Genomic DNA, 15,960 nt, shown 5'->3' on the forward strand with positions numbered 1-15,960 from the left:
GTATTTACCTAGGATCTTCCCCACTTCTTTCCCCTTCACTCCCCATCCAGATGATCAATGGGAAAACTGTAGGGCTGCTACCCTGAAATACTGGGTTCAAGTCAGTCACTTGTTTTATGAGAGAGTCAGTTCCCCTCTTTGCTCAATCCCCTTCCCCTTCTCCTCACCCCATGGAGCTTGCACCCCTCCTCCTGCCCCCTTCCACAACTCGCTTTCAAATTTTTTTCTTCCTAAAGAATTAGAGCCGATTAGCCACGTCATTAATTCTTCAATTTGACGGCTGATATAGCAGGACCTGAAACACATTGCTGACCCCAGAGAATGGAGACCCCGTTCCTTAGCATACTGACGATGGGAGAAGTTAATTAAAATTCCACAGAGCGGAGGTGTCGGCTAACCTATAAACCTGTCGCTGTTCAGAACAAATCATTCTAGCAATCCTAGGAAAGAGGGAAGGAAAGACCAGCAGGGAGTAGAGAGGCCTAAGTGTGTGGGAGCGGAGGGTGGAAAATGGAGCCATCAAGCTTTGTCCCCTCCTCAGTTTCTTCCTAATGCTGCCCCTTTTAAGCCAGTTAGCCAGGTTTGGGGGGGTATCTGTGGGCTGGTATGTGTAGGGACTGAAGGAAGGCGGAACAACCTGTGGCAGGTGACAGGTGGGCTGGTGATTTTGTCTTGGTGGTTGGTTCCCGGTAGACTTCTGCTGGCTGAAGGAGACCGAGGTGGGCTGGCATGGGGTCGGTGGTGAAGGGAAGTTCTTCAGGGCTGGAGATGGTCCATGTGCTTCCTGCACATGGCTTAGGACAAAGAGCACAGACAGGCCCTCCCAGCACCCCCACCCCATATTTCTCTACTCCAGCCACCTCTTCTGGAGTGAGTTAGGCTACCTGTTAACAGAATAGAGCACGGCAGCTGTTGAAGGTGGTGTCAATAAGAGGTTGAGGACAGAGTCTGCCCTCATCATTCAGAAGCAGTTTAGATCACAGTGAACTGAGTTTGGGTTTTTTTGGCCACAAGTTGGAGACTGGCTTTGAGGAAAGACCTCACTTTCTATTACTAGTACTGCTACTCTCCAACTGCTACTACTAGCAGCTAACATTTACGTGTTAGTCCTTAGCTCTGTGCTAGACCCTCTGCTACGTCCTTGATGTTCCTCATCTTTGGTGAAAACCTGGGTCTTACGCTTTCTTCATATTCCTTCGGAGACTGCTTGTCCTCTTGGTGTACTTTCTTGCCCGGGGATGATCTTTAACTGATTATTAAAACAAGGACAATAGCTGTAGGAACCACTCCGCTCAGTGCCATTATATAAACCTGACAATTTGAAAAATTGGAGCACTTCTTTTACTCACTCTTGGTTGGCTGTCTAACTTCTGACCCTTAGTTATTTGAGATGACCTTTCCCGTAGCTGCACAGATAGTATCTTGGACTCTTCTAAAAAATAGTTTGCATTTGGGATTGTGTCTTTACACTAGATTATCAGGGTATATGCTGGTGACATCTCTGCCCCTTTTTCTCTTACCCAAAAATATCCTGGGACAGGGGTCTTTTCATCTTATTAGACCCATTTCTTCTCTCTGTGTCTATGAATTTGAACCTTTCAATAAACTCATCTATGTATTCAATCTGGGAGTCACTGCCTCCCAGCCTTGGTCTGTTCTGGGAGACTGGAGTTCTGCTTTGCCACCAACCAGCAGAGTGGCCTCAGAGATGTCATTTCCTTCTCTGAGCCTCAGTTTCCTCATCTATTAAATGTAAATACTATGGTATTTCCTTGATAGACATTTCTAGATTATTGTGAAGATGACCTGAAATAATGAATAAGAATCCTCTGCAAAGCGGGCCAGAATATAATGTCAACCAGACTCTCTCCTCTCTGGTATAGCATTTGTTTAGTGGCTTTGCCTGTTCTCACCTCTCCACCCATGCTCTCTCTTCACCTGGCCCTCGAGGAATTACACTGCTCTTTGCAGTCTTCTTGTGGGGTTCAGCAGGAATCTCTCTTTCTTCTCCTTTCCCCCCTGTATTGTTCCTGCCCTGAATGGCTGCCTGCTGTTCCCCTCCCTGCTACCTTCCCCGTTGCGTGTGGTCATCAGGATCACCAAAATGTGATGAAACTCTGGACCCCTCACGAAGAACATGAAGGGAGGTAGGCAGCGACTATCTTCTAGGGCAGATACTCCTGGTTTACCTGACAACTTCTCACTCCCTCACTGCTACCTCATTCAAATAGGAGGAACCTGGATAGTTAGGAGACCTGGCACATCTCTTTTCTCAATTAATCTCTTTCTTCTATGTAAAATAATTTGTCAGAGCTATTCGTCATATTTATCTTTGATGCTGGGGCTTTTCTGCCTTCTTTTCTTATGTGTGTACTTAGCCACTTATATTTTGAAACATGAGACCTCAAGCCCTATGCTTATTTTGAGGGGCTCATGACTGGGAGAAAGCAGGTATTCTTCCCTGTGTCCAAATGTCGCCTTTCCTTCCTTCCATGACCTTAAGTTCTTGATTTGTAAACAGTCATAGAAGATGATATTTAATACCAGTTATGTGCTTAGAGCTGTGTTTAGGCACTCAAAAACACAGAAGGAAACCAGTAGTCTCCACATGAGGGTGATAGGCAAGGACCTTTTCCTCTACCTCCTACCCACCTTCTTGCCCCAACTCCAATAATCCTATTTTAAAGATTGATGACTTACAGATGAAACCCTCCTCCTGTGGGGGAGGCCCAGCCTGGAGCTGTTAATGAGTGGAAGAAGGATGGTTTGAGATGGACTAGAAGTCAGGTGCTGGAGGCATGCCATAGGTCTGGGTGGAATTGTGGGGCCGAAATACATTCAGCTGGTCTCAGAGATACAACCTCCTGAGGTCACATTGGATTTTGAGCACTTTCCATGAGTAACATGGAAAAGCAGACTTTTAAAAATGTGCATTGGGTTTTATTGCCATTTGAATAAAGTTAGTAAATACTCAAGAGTGAGGAAATGCAGAACAGTTAAAGACTCAATTTCATTCCCTCCCATCTTTTCCTTTCTTACTCTCTTTCCTCCTCGTTCCCTGTTTACTGACTGAACACTTGCCATGAGGCAGCTCCCCTGAAGATCCTATTCAGTGGTGGGGAAAATAGGTACATAACTGTAACAATTGCCGGACGATACTAAGTGCCTGAAACTAGGCTGTCTCCAGTTGAGGGGCAAGGGGATGCCATTCCTGGCAGAGGGAGAAATTGAGGCTCAGGGAAGCTCGATGCAGGACACATGTGGGACAGGGCAGAAGAGGCAGCCGCTGGTGCTCAGGTCCTGTGGGCTGAGGGAGGGAGGACCACGAGGCAGGCCCTGGGTCATTGCCATGCCTTTACCACCAGCATCTTGGACAGTAGCTGTGGCCCTCGAAAGGCTCTGTGGGGATTAGGGAACACTGTCTTCCTGGAGGCCAGAATTGGGATAGAGAGGGGTTGGGGAAGGCAGCGTATAATCGAGGCTTGGACTTATCAGGCAGCTGTGACTGCAGGCCCCATTTCAGGAATGCAGATGCTCATAGATCTTCAGTTTTCAGGGTCCCATCTGAGCCAGCCATGGGGGCCCTGGTGGTGAAATGAATCTGTAGGCCCACTTGCCTTGTTTGCCTGGGAGGGGAAGAAAGAGGCGCCCACAGCTCCTCCTTCCTCTGCAGACACCATATTTATTACCCTCCAAGAAAACGAAATCCTTTCTCCATCTCTGAACAACACTTGCTATCGTGCGAGTGAGCGTGGTCGGGAAGGCTTCCCAGGACACTTGGGTTTTAATCCCATCTTTCTTGTTTCTGTCATTAGGGAAATAGATGAGTGGTATAGGTGTAGAAACTTGACTTAGTTGTGTTATTAAATATACAATATAATTTTGTGTTACTTTGCTCACTGTGGTGGCCTGTTTGTTTTTGGGGGGATTAGTCCAAGTCTGCATGAAATGTACCGATTCAAATTTGTAAAGTGAGTTGTGGCCTCTGGGGGGTTTTGATGGAGCAGCTGCCCCTTCTTGCTTCATTTCTCCCTGAGGTGAGGGAGAGTCTGGAAGGAAAGCAGTCACTGTGTACTGTTTGGTAAGGGGGTGGGTTTCTGGGGAGAGCAGGGTGTTTGTTCCAGTGGCTACAGGGTTTACTGTGTGTTATGTGTGGGGTAGATGCATATTCACTAGCTTGTTGAAATGCACCTTTCTTTAGTGAAAGGTAATTGCATTTAGAGTTTTCTCTGACAGAGAGGTTTGAAAGTTGGAAAAAGAGGCAGCCAACTTTCAGTTTGGATTCTTTTGGTTCCCAGTGGTCCAGCAATCCTTTGGCCTTGGGCTTCATAACTCAGTGCTTTTAGGGGAAGATGAATCACAAGCAAAGGTTGTGCCTCTGACTTTCGCCTTTTCTGGTTGGGGATGGAGAGCTGGATCTGGAAGAGGATACCTAACCATGATACCCTGAAGAAAGGCTGACTGACTTTCTCATGCTCCCCATTGTGGCCGGGCCTCCTGCTGGCTTGGCCCATGGCCAACAGGAAGGTCTCTCTGTTCTACCATCCCAGGGTCGGGCAGAGGGAAGCTTCCTCTGGGGTCTGTTTAGGGAAAGGAGACCTTCCCTAGGCAAGGAATGGCTTGGTATCCCCCTTTGAAGGCTGCAGAGCACGTAGGAGGGAGCTTCCTGCATGTGGTGCCCCTGGATGAGCGAGTCAGAGGCACAAAGGCACCATGGGGCTGCCATGTCTAGAAGGAGAGTCATGACACCTGGAGAAAGAAGGAAGCTCTGAGTACTGCTAGGTGGGCCCCTGGGTCCAGCCTGAAATGACCAAAAATTGGAAAAGGTACAGTGTGGGAATGCAGTTGAGTCAGAGTCTGGTCCTGCTCAATCTCATGGCAGTGCCTGCCACCCTTGAGTTCATTGCCTGTGCTAAGCCAAGCCTCTCTGGCGGGTGTATCCATCAGTAGCGAGGATGAAATACCGCAGGGGTGGGTTTCACTTCCTCAAGACCCTGGATTTCTGCCACTACTCAGGGCAGGATGGGCACAGGGAGGCTCATGTGCTGAGCTGCTGGCCTGAGACCAGCAAACCAACCAGCCACGGCTGGCGCAGAACCTGTTTGTGGGAGCGACTTCTTCCCTGGCCAGCAAGGTTGGCTCAGTTGTCAAGAGCTGATTTAAGTAAAACACCACAAATAGAAACAGAGACTGCTGCAGAAGGCGGGAGACTGTGGACACAGTGTCCACGCACTGAGCCCCTGTCCCGCTAACAGGGATCTATTTCCTTCCCTCAGTCTCAGTGTTTCAGTTCTTTCTTTCTCCATCTCTGTCTCTCTCCCTCTTGCCCCCCACCCTGCCCCCAATCTTTCTTTCTCTCTCCAGATGCTTAAGCACTGCTATACTAGACCCTGGGGAAACAACAGTGAGCTAGACAGCATAGTCTGATGGAGAGACAGACCAGTCAGATGGGAAATGGGTGTGCTAAGTTCTCAGCCGGGGGAACAGAGCACTTGGAGGCATCAGAGCCTTCCTCCTCCTCTTCTGCGGCCTGCGCCTCCTGGCTCCCGCCCCTGCCTGCACCGCTATTTCTTCTGCTCTTCCCGCATCAGGAAGAGAAGAGGTAATTTTCCTGCCGCAGCTGTGGCTGACTTTTCTGGGTTGTGTGTGCAATGTGCCTGTGTTTTTCCACCTTTGATCACTGTTCTGCCGACAGATAATTTAGCAATCACATCCCAAGGTGGAAGCATGGAGTTAATGTTAAAATTAGTTTTTTTTTACTCTTTAAACTTCAGTGTGTGATGAGGCAGAGAGGAAGGCGGGAGGGTGAGGGGAGCCATAAATTCTGTGGCTGGTGTAGCTGTTCTCTGAGCAGCCGAGAAGCCTCTGATGTCTCCACAGCACTTTCATTAACATTTAAATTAAGGGTTTGTTTTCCAGTCTGTTTTATAGGCAGGGACCTTTCATGGCCTGTCACATGCAGCAACCCCCCCCCCCCCCCCCAGCCAGTGTGTAATTGTAGCCACTGCTCTCTCCTAACTCTGAGTTGCAGCTGGAGTTCAAAGGGAATTCCTAGAGACGGAGCTCTGGAGGTACAAGGTGCAGCAGTCAGACGTGGGTGTCCCTCCTCAGTGGAAAGCACTGCGCAGGCGCTCCTGCTCCTCTTATCTGACCTGCACTTTTCTCTTTCAAGGGACACACACTTCAGTCTGACTCTGACCCTTCCCCACCCTTCCTTCCCTGGGGCCATGGGCATGTGGGAAAGGGTGCACCAGCGAGGCGGTTTCTGCTTATATCATGGGTAAGGGCCTGGGACAGATGGTTCTAAGATATAGATCTTCATGCTTATCTTTCTCCTTTTGATACTTTTTGAGCCTCAGAATACTTCTTCCTACTCTACTTGACTTAGAGAAGCAAAAATATCAACGAGATTACCATCTGAGAAGAATTTATAATACAATAGGGCCCTTTGGTCTTAAAAAGTACATAGACAGGTATGTGTACACACATCATACTTAGTGACCAGCTCTGAGTGTACAGAGTTTGAAATAGCTTACTGATTTAAGTGATCATTTAAGGAAACCGTTCTCTGAGGTCTTGACATTTAGAGGAAGCTCTCTTACACCTCACAGAGTGAATTTCTTTCTAAGCTTCCTTACACACTGCATATCGGGCACTATTTGGAGTGTTTTGAAAAGACGTCCCTGCTCTGATCTTTCTTCTTCTCATCAGCGTCCTGTTGATCTGTAGATGATGAGAATGTGTACCAAACACAAAGCATCTCATTAGGTCATAACCTCTGAGGGCTCAGTTCACCCACTGTTGGTCTCGAGCTAGCTTTCCTCTTTAGACAGTACTGAGAGGGGTATTAGAGCCTTTCTCTCTTTCTGTTCAGAAGCTGAGAATTTTCTTTCTCTTAGAGCCTTGATTTCACTACTTGAGTCACTACATCTTTCCTCCTTCCTTCACTGATCCACTCTAAGGTTCTGTGACTTATCTACAGGACTGAAGATGGTTGAGTGTCTTGCCCTCCTGTTCCAGGTAAGCTAGTCAACAGGTGGGCACCCTCATGCCCTGAAGTCTTGCCCAAGTGGAGTGCGGGAGGAGCTGGGGTGACCCCTGCGCAGGTGCTGCTGGGCTCAGATTGCAGCCTGGTGTCCAGACCCTGCCTGGTGGTGATTAATCTGGGATGCGGGACGGCAGAGGCCCAGCCAGGGCAGCTTTGGTCCCTCACTGTGAAGACCTTTGGCTTAGAGACTGAACTGATCTCTGTAGTCTGCTTCGGCTTGAGTTTGATCTGTCAAGGCTAAAGAGGAACCTGATGGTGGGGCGGAAACTTCTAGTCCTGTCTGACTTATGGCACCGATCCGTTCCAGTGGCCCTGTCATGATAACACTCGTATATTTAAGAAGATTTCCCCACCTGTTAGGTGTAACAGATCAGTCAAAAGAAGGATCTTCATGAAATATCTGTGTTTTTAGTTTCCTGAGCCAATAGAGCTTACTCTTATAAGTAAACTGGGGGATGGGGTGGGCCAGACACCCACATCCTGAAAAAGGAAATGATGGGGGTGTGGCTGGATCAGTAGCATTAATGTATGTTTATGTATTGGGGGGTCATGTCACAGGTGGAAGGATCAGCCCATCCTCCTGCAGTTAGGTGGCTCTCAGGCCATTTGGGGCAGATTTCAGTATTTTAATTTAGAGTTAAGTCATAAGTTCCTGTTTTCCTTTTCATTTCAAATATTTTGAAAATGTGTTTCCCCCCTTTCATCTGTCAGAGTCCTGGTCCCTGGGATCTCCAAGTGACGGTCCACAGTATCAGTTGTATTTCTTTTCTTCTCCTAGTTCAGGACAGTCACACATGGCTCTACTTGGTCATGGGCTTAAGACCCAACAATAGGAATTCTGCTGCCACAACAGTTTCCCGGGATCACTGAGTCTCAGTAAATTTCTTTACTATAGTAGTTCCATTTGGGGGTTAGGAGATTAGAATCCAAGAGCTGGAACATATTTCTCAAGAAAGAGAATATATATGTATATAACCAACAATAGAATATGTTGACACCATTGATATAGGAAACTGGCTGTAAAGTTGCTATGAATCATAAAGGTGTGTGTTGATTCTGAATTCTGCTGTGCTGACTAGAGTTTCTGTGTATGATTACCATAAAGGATGCATTTATGCTTCAGCAAGTCAACAAATGTTTTTGGTTCTTCCTTCAGACCAATACTAAAAGATGTCTGGCTTTGTGGATTGGACATTTGCTAATCCTCGTGCCTCTCTAGCATGTTCTTGAACAGGGCTCTTTCGAAGTTTTGGATTGTGAGCTTTTGGGGTCAGGGGCTTTATTTCCTGTCTTTTGTAAGAGATATGTGCCTGTGTGCTACAGATGAAACCCCTGTGCCTCTGGGGTCCCCTGTTAAGCTGACTACCCAAGATCTTTGCCCCTTTTTCCAGCTGGTTCTTGCTCCTCTCTCTGGCTGGGGCATTTTCATAGGGGGTAGTTTGTGACATGGTCTGTAGTGCCCTGTCAGATAGGCTTGGCTCAAACAGAAGGTGTTGGCAAGGGAGGGAGGAGTGGAGTGAGGAGAGTGGGGAATCCGTGCCTACAGAAACCTTGGTAATTACAAAGGGAATATTAGTCCAAGATCCGCTAGCCCAGGAAATTGCTTTCTGCAGAAGCTTTCCTTTGTCATAGTTTGCAATGCAAATTTAAAACACAAATAGGGAACAAAAAAGTATAGGAGGGGCAGGTAGAGTGCCAGTTGGCATGTGATAACATCCAAAATCTTCAGCAGCGTCTTAATTTGCAAATGAGAATTTCAAGTAATGAGAGAGAAACTTTTAGGAGATTAAAATAATTATAAATCATAATTTGCTGTGATATCTCCACCACCACCACCACCACCACACACACTTTCTATGTTCTTGTGTTCAGATTTGTCTCTGGCCCTGCTCAGCTTGCCCTGCTGTCTTCTCCTCCACTCCTTCCTATGGCAAAGCCATAATCCAGCTTCTAGAACAATGGCCATGTAGTCATGGTGTAGTATTTTGATTTTCACAGCAGGCTGGAAGCAGTAGCCCCGTCTAAAGTCGGTATACTTAAAATGTGCCCACTGGTCCTGGGGACTGGAGCCTCCATGTGCAGGCTGACGAGCTTGCATCTCGAGGCAGGAGCTTGCCTTCTTGGAGCAGGTGTTAAAGCCAAGGCTCTTCATCTTGTGCTTTCTCTGATCTTCTTACCACCATGGGTAGGCTTGATGAAGCAGAATGTAGGGCAACCAGGCCTTTTCCCTCTCTTGATTTCCCATGCTTCATCTGCCCTATCTACAGAGATGTGACTTTCTGCTTCCAGGCTGGAGACACTAATGTCTCTGTTGCTTCTGGAAGCTTTGTTGGTGCTGGAGGTGGAGATAGGTAGGGGGTGACCACCACTTTCATTATGCTGGCCTAGCAGGTGGTCAAGTGAGAAACTTCAGACTGGCTTCTTTATAGGAGCTGAGCTAGACAAGAAGATAACAGAGAGAGGCCAGGAGGCCGTGGAGGATGAGCTTTTCAAGTATAAATGTGCCCCAGGGGGCCAGCCCGGTGGCTCAGGTGGTTAGAGCTCCATGCTCCTAACTCCGAAGGCTGCCGGTTCGATTCCCACATGGGCCAGTGGGCTCTCAACCACAAGGCTGCCAGTTCGATTCCTCGAGTCCCGCAAGGGATGGTGGGCAATGCCCCCTGCAACTAAGATTGAACACGGCACCTTGAGCTGAGCTGCCACTGAGCTCCCGGATGGCTCAGTTGGTTGGAGAGTGTCCTCTCAACCACAAGGTTGCCAGTTCGACTCCCGCAAGGGATGGTGGGCTGTGCCCCCTGCAAGTAGCAACGGCAACTGGACCTGGAGCTGAGCTGCACCCTCCACAACTAAGATTGAAAGGACAACTTGACTTGGAAAAAAGTCCTGGAAGTACACACTGTTCCCCAATAAAGTCCTGTTCCCCTTCCCCAATCAAATCTTAAAAAAAAAAAAAATATATATATATATATATATATATATATATATATATATATATGTAAAAAAAGTGTGCTCCAATTGTAGAGGCCACTGTGCAGCTGTGGGGGCTGCTTCTCCTCCTTTGTGTGTGGCTCTTGCACATGTGACATGCACTGGCTGAACAGATAGGGAAGGAAAGGCTGAGATGTGTGGGATAAAGTGAAGTGGACCTCTTTCAGCCCGTGGCCACCGTGAGTGTTCCTCCCTCCCTTCTTCATTGATTGAGGAATTTTGAAAGAGAGATTAGCTCGAGTGTTGTTCTGGGTCAGTCCTTTTGTGCCTGGTCAAACCTCTGGGGTCTCAGGAGCACAGTCTCCCTATAGGATGCTGCTCAGATTTCACCAGCCATCACTTAGCACATGCTCTGCACCCTGAACTCACTGCACCATTGCCATTAGGGGCTGTGGAGAGGGTCTAGCTCAAAGTACATGACCCACTGTCTCTCTTTCTCCCAAGGACTCTGCTCTTACAGGCTGTTTCTCTCTCTCCAGTTATTTGCTGCCTTATTGCAGCTGTAGCATTAGCTGTCCTGGACAAGTCTGGGCCTCTTTTCCTCCTGGGCCTGAATGGGAGGAGATCAAGTGAGTGATTAGCGTGAGGTCCTCCAGAAAATGACCCAAGAGAAGGGTCAGTTGGGCATGAGGGTGAACTTTGTAACATTTGGCAAAGAGAGAGATACACATGGGTTCATGGGTTTGAAGCCCTCTACTTTCCTGGCCGGTTTGAACCTCACTAGTATCCAGGGTGAGCTGTGGTTGAGAATAAAAACAAAAAATTAATACAAAAAATATAGATTGTTCAAAGGCTTCTTCCACTTGTTAGAGGTCTGTGGTCAGGAAAATCCTTCTTTGCAGGCTGGTAAGGGTGGACTATCTCCAGGAATAAGGAGAGGAATAGAGTTTTAAAATTGCTTTAGTTTGCTACTATCAAAATAAAAATGTGAAAACATTTTGATACATAAATTCCACTTCTAGGAATTTATCCTAAGGCAGTAACCAGACGAGTATGCAAAATATATGTATAAAGATTTATATTAAGAACACATATGTATCCATTAATAGGGGTCTGGTTAAATATTTTATGGTCCATTCACCCAACAGAATACTACATAGTTATCGAAAGACTTATATAGATGTATATTTATTGACCCCCAAAAATGTCATAACGTATTGTTAAATGATAAAAGGTCACAAAACAATATGATAGTTGTTTGACTATCTCTTCAGAGTTATTTCTTATGTGGTGGATTTCTGCTGACATTTACTTTCTTTTTACTTTTTTGTATTTAAGTTATTTTATAATGTGCCTATTTTTATAATAAGCAAAAACATAAATTACATTTAAATGTCTATTTCAGTATCAGGCAACTGTATAGAGAATCCTTCCTTGTTTTTACACAGTTATTTAAATTAAGGATTCATGGACCTACATTTACTTTTTTATTTAAAACAGTTTTATTGAAGTAAAATTTACATACCATAAAATTCACCTATTTGGGCCAGCCCAGTGGCTCAGGCAGTTGGAGCTCCATGCCCCCTACACTGAGGTCGCCGGTTCGATTCCCACATGGGCCAGTGAGCTGCACCCTCTACAGCTAAGATTGTGAACAAGGGCTCTCTCTGGAGCTGGGCTGCGTGAGCAGCTGGAGGTCGGCATGAGCTGCCGTGGATTATGGTGTGCTGCCATGAGCGGCCAGTGGCCATCGTGAGTGGCCGGCAGCCGGCGAGAGCTGCCATGAGCTGCTGTGAGTGGACAACTGACGACCGGCGACCAACTGCCTCAGCTGGGGGAGCACAAGGCTCATAATACCAGCAGGGGCCAGGGAGCTGTGTCCTACACAACTAGACTGAGAAATAACGGCTTGAACCGGAGTGGGAGAGGGAGGCGGGAGGCGGAAAAAGGGGGGGTGAAATTCACCTATTTAAGTGTATAATTTAAGTATACAATTCCGTGAAATTGACAGAGCTGTGCAACCATCACCACACTTCACTTTAGAATATTTAAATCGCCCTGAAAAAAATTCTTCCTTACATTCACTTTTACAGCCTTAAACATGTTTTCATGCTCAGGACCTTTTGGGGAAAGAAATAAGGTAAAATACTGGAATTTGTTTAAAAAGGTAAGGTAAACTCAGAAATGTTTTTCTATGTGTAATGCGTATCTCTTGAGTGTCTGCCTTATAGATATATTGAGAATGCTGCTGTGCGCAAGGTTACGTAGGGAGTATCAGGCACAAGAGTTAGCTTTTACCATCCAGAGGCTTATAATCCAGTTGGGGAAACAATGCTCGTCCTCAGATTTATTCCAGTATATATGCGGTGTCAGGGTTATTGACAGGAAATTGGAGGAAAGCAGTAGCCTTTTTATGAAATCAGGGGAGCTTCTTGGGTGACATGGAATTTGAAGTGGGACACAAAGGGATAGCTCTACTTTAATTGCAGAAGGGAACTTGTGGCAAGGGGACGAGTGTGAGCAAAGACATGGTAAGGGATGGGGCAGCTCAATGTAAGCTTGGGGTTCAGAGCAGACAAGTGTGACTGGCGGGGCTGGAGGGTTTGTATAAAGAAGCGGTGGGCAATGAAGCTGGAGGGGAGGTTTGGGGCCTGGTTTTAGAGGGCTTTGAAGAGCAGTGTTTCATTTTAACCTGAGGATAATAGGGAACCATGGAAGATTTTTGGCAAGATTGAAGCTGTTAAATGATTAATGTGGTGGCACAGGATATAAGATACTTTGGAGGGGAGAGACTGAGGCTGTTTGTGTACTGCTTACTTTGTTAGCAGTAAGGGACTAGACTTCTAGGGACAGTGGGAAGACAACCTGGATTGAGGAGAAGCAGAGGAAAGAGGCTGTAGGCAGTCATGACTGCGTGTGGGGGAGAGAGGGAAGAGACCCAATGAGTTCCTCTATGAGCCTGGTGACTACCAGGGAACCTGGCTTTGAGAAGGCTGAGTTCTGTTTCAGACACATTGGGTTGAGCTGGTGATGGGCCAGTCAGGTAGCCATGATCAGAGACAGCCAGGAATGGTGGCCTGGAGCTCAGACATGGGGTCGAGATGCAGAAGACATCAGCATGGAGACAACAGTTGAAATAACATGAGGGATTAACACTAAAGGAAAGCTCAGAGAGAGAGAAAGACAGCCAGGCGAGGAGAAACCAAGAGGCTAAAAGTACCATCAGATAGGCAAGAGGAAAAGGAGGAGTGGACAGGGAGGAGGACATCCCGTAAGAGTGGACCGTGGGCAGCTTACAGACACTCACTTATCACTACCTTGTTTGTCAGGCCTCCTGCCCTGCCTATTCTAAGTGGTGATAGGAGAGATTAAAAGTGCACAGCGTTAATACTGACGCATGGAGGTTTACAAGCATTTTATTCCCCTTGCTTGATTTAAGCATTTTGTACTTTTCCAACTACAATAAATCCCAAGTTTTGCTCTCTCTCAAGTTCTTTCCCCTGGCTCTTCTTGCTTTATTCTCTGTTGTTCTACCCTATGGTTACTTTTCCCCTTGAGGATTGGCTACTTTGGGCTTGGTAATTTTTCCCCGCTGAGCTTACAACCCAGTGTAAGCTGGGTTGTGGAGGGTCAGCAACTGAGCTAGAGATGCTAAGTGACAAAGTGAAGGAGTATCATTAATCCCACTTGTTTTCTCCATGTATAATGGTATCCAGAGCAAAGCAAGAGAGGCTGATTTAGGAGAGAGAAAAAAGCCAATTGACCATTGCCATTGGAGAAATTTCGCATCAGAGCCACAGAACCTGGGGGCTGCCCAGGTTCTGGGCTTGCTTGGGCAACTGTGCCTGTCTGAAAACTTTTTCTTTGAAGAGAATTAAATAGAAACTTTCAAATCCTCCTTGGGATTTTGAGGCAGTAATTCCATGAGGCTTGTCATTTGTGTTTGAAGCCAGTGGTGAGGAGGGTGGAGTGAAGAGAAGCGAGGGGGTGGAGATGGGAAGCAGAGAAGGAATCAGAGAGAGAAGTTTTATTGAGGGAGAGTTTGCTGGGTTTATGGGAGGGAATCTCTCCCCTCCTCCCCATTCGGGTTTGAAAGGGCCGGTGAATCTTTGATTAGGTGCAGGTCAAAAGAATTTACACATTGTGACCTTAATAACTAGAGGTGATTGGCAGGCGGGCTGTGGGGAGGGGGCTGCGGGCCCCTTTCATCTCACTTAGCACAGAGGAGAGACAATGGGCCAGCCGATTTTCCTTGTTGTCCCTTGTTTGAAAAGGTCTGGTGTCTCTACTAGGTACCTGTGACATGGGGGTCTTGATTGGGGTCTCATAAAGGCCCCTGCCAGTATGTCCAAAGGCCAAGAGTACAAAAGCAAGCAGTGGGTGGGGGTCTCAGCTGACCACTGAAGAAGGGAGGGGAGGGTCCGGGAGGCAGTGGAGGGAGAAGCAACCCCCGATGGGAGCCCTTATAGAAGGAGAGGAGGAGGGGGGCAGAGAAGGGCCATTTTTGTCCCTAACTCATCAAGCACATCTGCAGAATTGTCCAAGCTGCTGCCTCCCAGTTTCAAAAGAGAAAAATGATCGTTTGATAAACCGTCCCTGATTCACCACTTTCTCACAAGGGTGGGAGACCCAGCCCTGACCTCTGTATGATTTCACATCAGGACCAGGCTTTCTTTCTCCCACCCCAAATTGCTAGAGAAACTTTGAAATGTATCCTGTGGCTTTCTCTCTCCCTTCTTCAACGCACCCCCCCAACCCCCATTTCCCACCCTCTCTACCCTACGGGCCTCTGTTTTCTCCCTGGGCGCTCCAGAGTGTAGGCAAGTAATTAGTCCCCTCTTTCTGGGGCACAATGAAGCCAGGGTGTTTGGCGGGCCCCTTCCCACCGCTCCCAGAGCCGGGAGCCTGGTGGGAAGGGCCAGGTGGCATGTGCAGTGTGTCCCAGGCCTGCACAATCATTGGGGCACAGAGCCGGGGGCTCAGGGACTAGTGTGCTCCTGCTTCTTGAAGGAATGTGCAGAGGCGCATGCAGTAATGGTCCCCACACAATGCTTGCATTTTTTTCCAGGCAGAGGCATCTTCCCTGTGAAAAGACTGCCGAACCTGCCTGGAGCCCAGGCAGGAGCTGTAGCTGCCGTGATGGTGTTATTTCCCACCCTGCGCTTAGTCACTTGGAGCTAACATGGGAGACCAACAGGCCGCGTCTCCAGAGAGCCTGATCTTTGTATCCGATGTGTGCTCCCCCTCTGCCCTGTCAGTTTTGTGTGTTCACGGAGTGTTGATTTTAATGCGGGTCTGTGTTGGGCTGGGAGGCCAGGCTGGGGGGCCTCAGGTCTTTGTCTTGCTGGGCCTCTTCTTCTTGGAGGGTCTTCGGCCCCGGAGGCTAGTGGCAGATTTAAGAGGTAGGGTGAGATGCCAACTCTGGCTGGCAGAGGATTCCCCCATCTATGTGTCTGTCACAGACCACGCAGGGTGCCCAGAAAACAAGAGCACCTTGGGATGTGCAGGCACACACGCTTGCTTGGCCTCCCACCACCCTTGAGGGAGGCGGTCAGTTTTACCACACAGGGCTGCCAGCTTGAAGTGAGTTACACCCTCCTGTGACTGAGTCTGGCAGAACCACAGATTGTGCGCCTCAGGGAGCCAGGACAGGGCCTTGTCTGCAGGGGTTCAGAGGTGGGGACAGACGGGGGTGGGGGGGTTGGGGGGTGGGGGGCGCAGTGCTGGAGGAGCACAACTCTGCTGCAAATGACTACCCAGCGATGGGTAAGGGTCAGGAGAGACCAGAACCAGACAGAAAAGAGGCAGTGTCTGGGGGAGCATTGGCAAATCTCAAATGTGCATCTCTGGCAGTTGAGGGGAGAGTCCCTAGAAAGTAGGGACAGAATGGGAGGTCAGAATTTTCCCCAGTGAGGAGAACAAGAGCCCCGTCACAGGTAGGCTCACTAGGGACTGTCCAACAAGATGTCTTCTGCCTTTACCAT

General features: G+C 47.9%; 1 protein-coding gene across 4 annotated transcripts in view; it reads left to right on the forward strand.

Moving 5' to 3' along the window:
• FBXW4 (F-box and WD repeat domain containing 4) overlaps positions 1 to 15,960 on the forward strand; it is a 74,674-nt gene that overhangs the window by 22,925 nt on the left and 35,789 nt on the right. Inside the window, exon 6 of one of the 4 annotated variants that reach the window (XM_074339152.2) lies at positions 15,045 to 15,553. The exons of the other annotated variants lie outside the window; for them this stretch is intronic. Coding sequence (XP_074195253.1) covers positions 15,045 to 15,195 — 151 coding nt within the window. The 3' untranslated portion in view covers positions 15,196 to 15,553. Of the gene's footprint in view, positions 1 to 15,044; positions 15,554 to 15,960 lie in introns of those variants that run through there. 4 annotated transcript variants of the gene reach the window in all.

The sequence above is a fragment of the Rhinolophus sinicus genome, chromosome 15, assembly GCF_057876585.1.
Source record: "Rhinolophus sinicus isolate RSI-liver-muscle chromosome 15, RSI-T2T, whole genome shotgun sequence".
NCBI classification, from domain to species: Eukaryota; Metazoa; Chordata; class Mammalia; order Chiroptera; family Rhinolophidae; genus Rhinolophus; species Rhinolophus sinicus.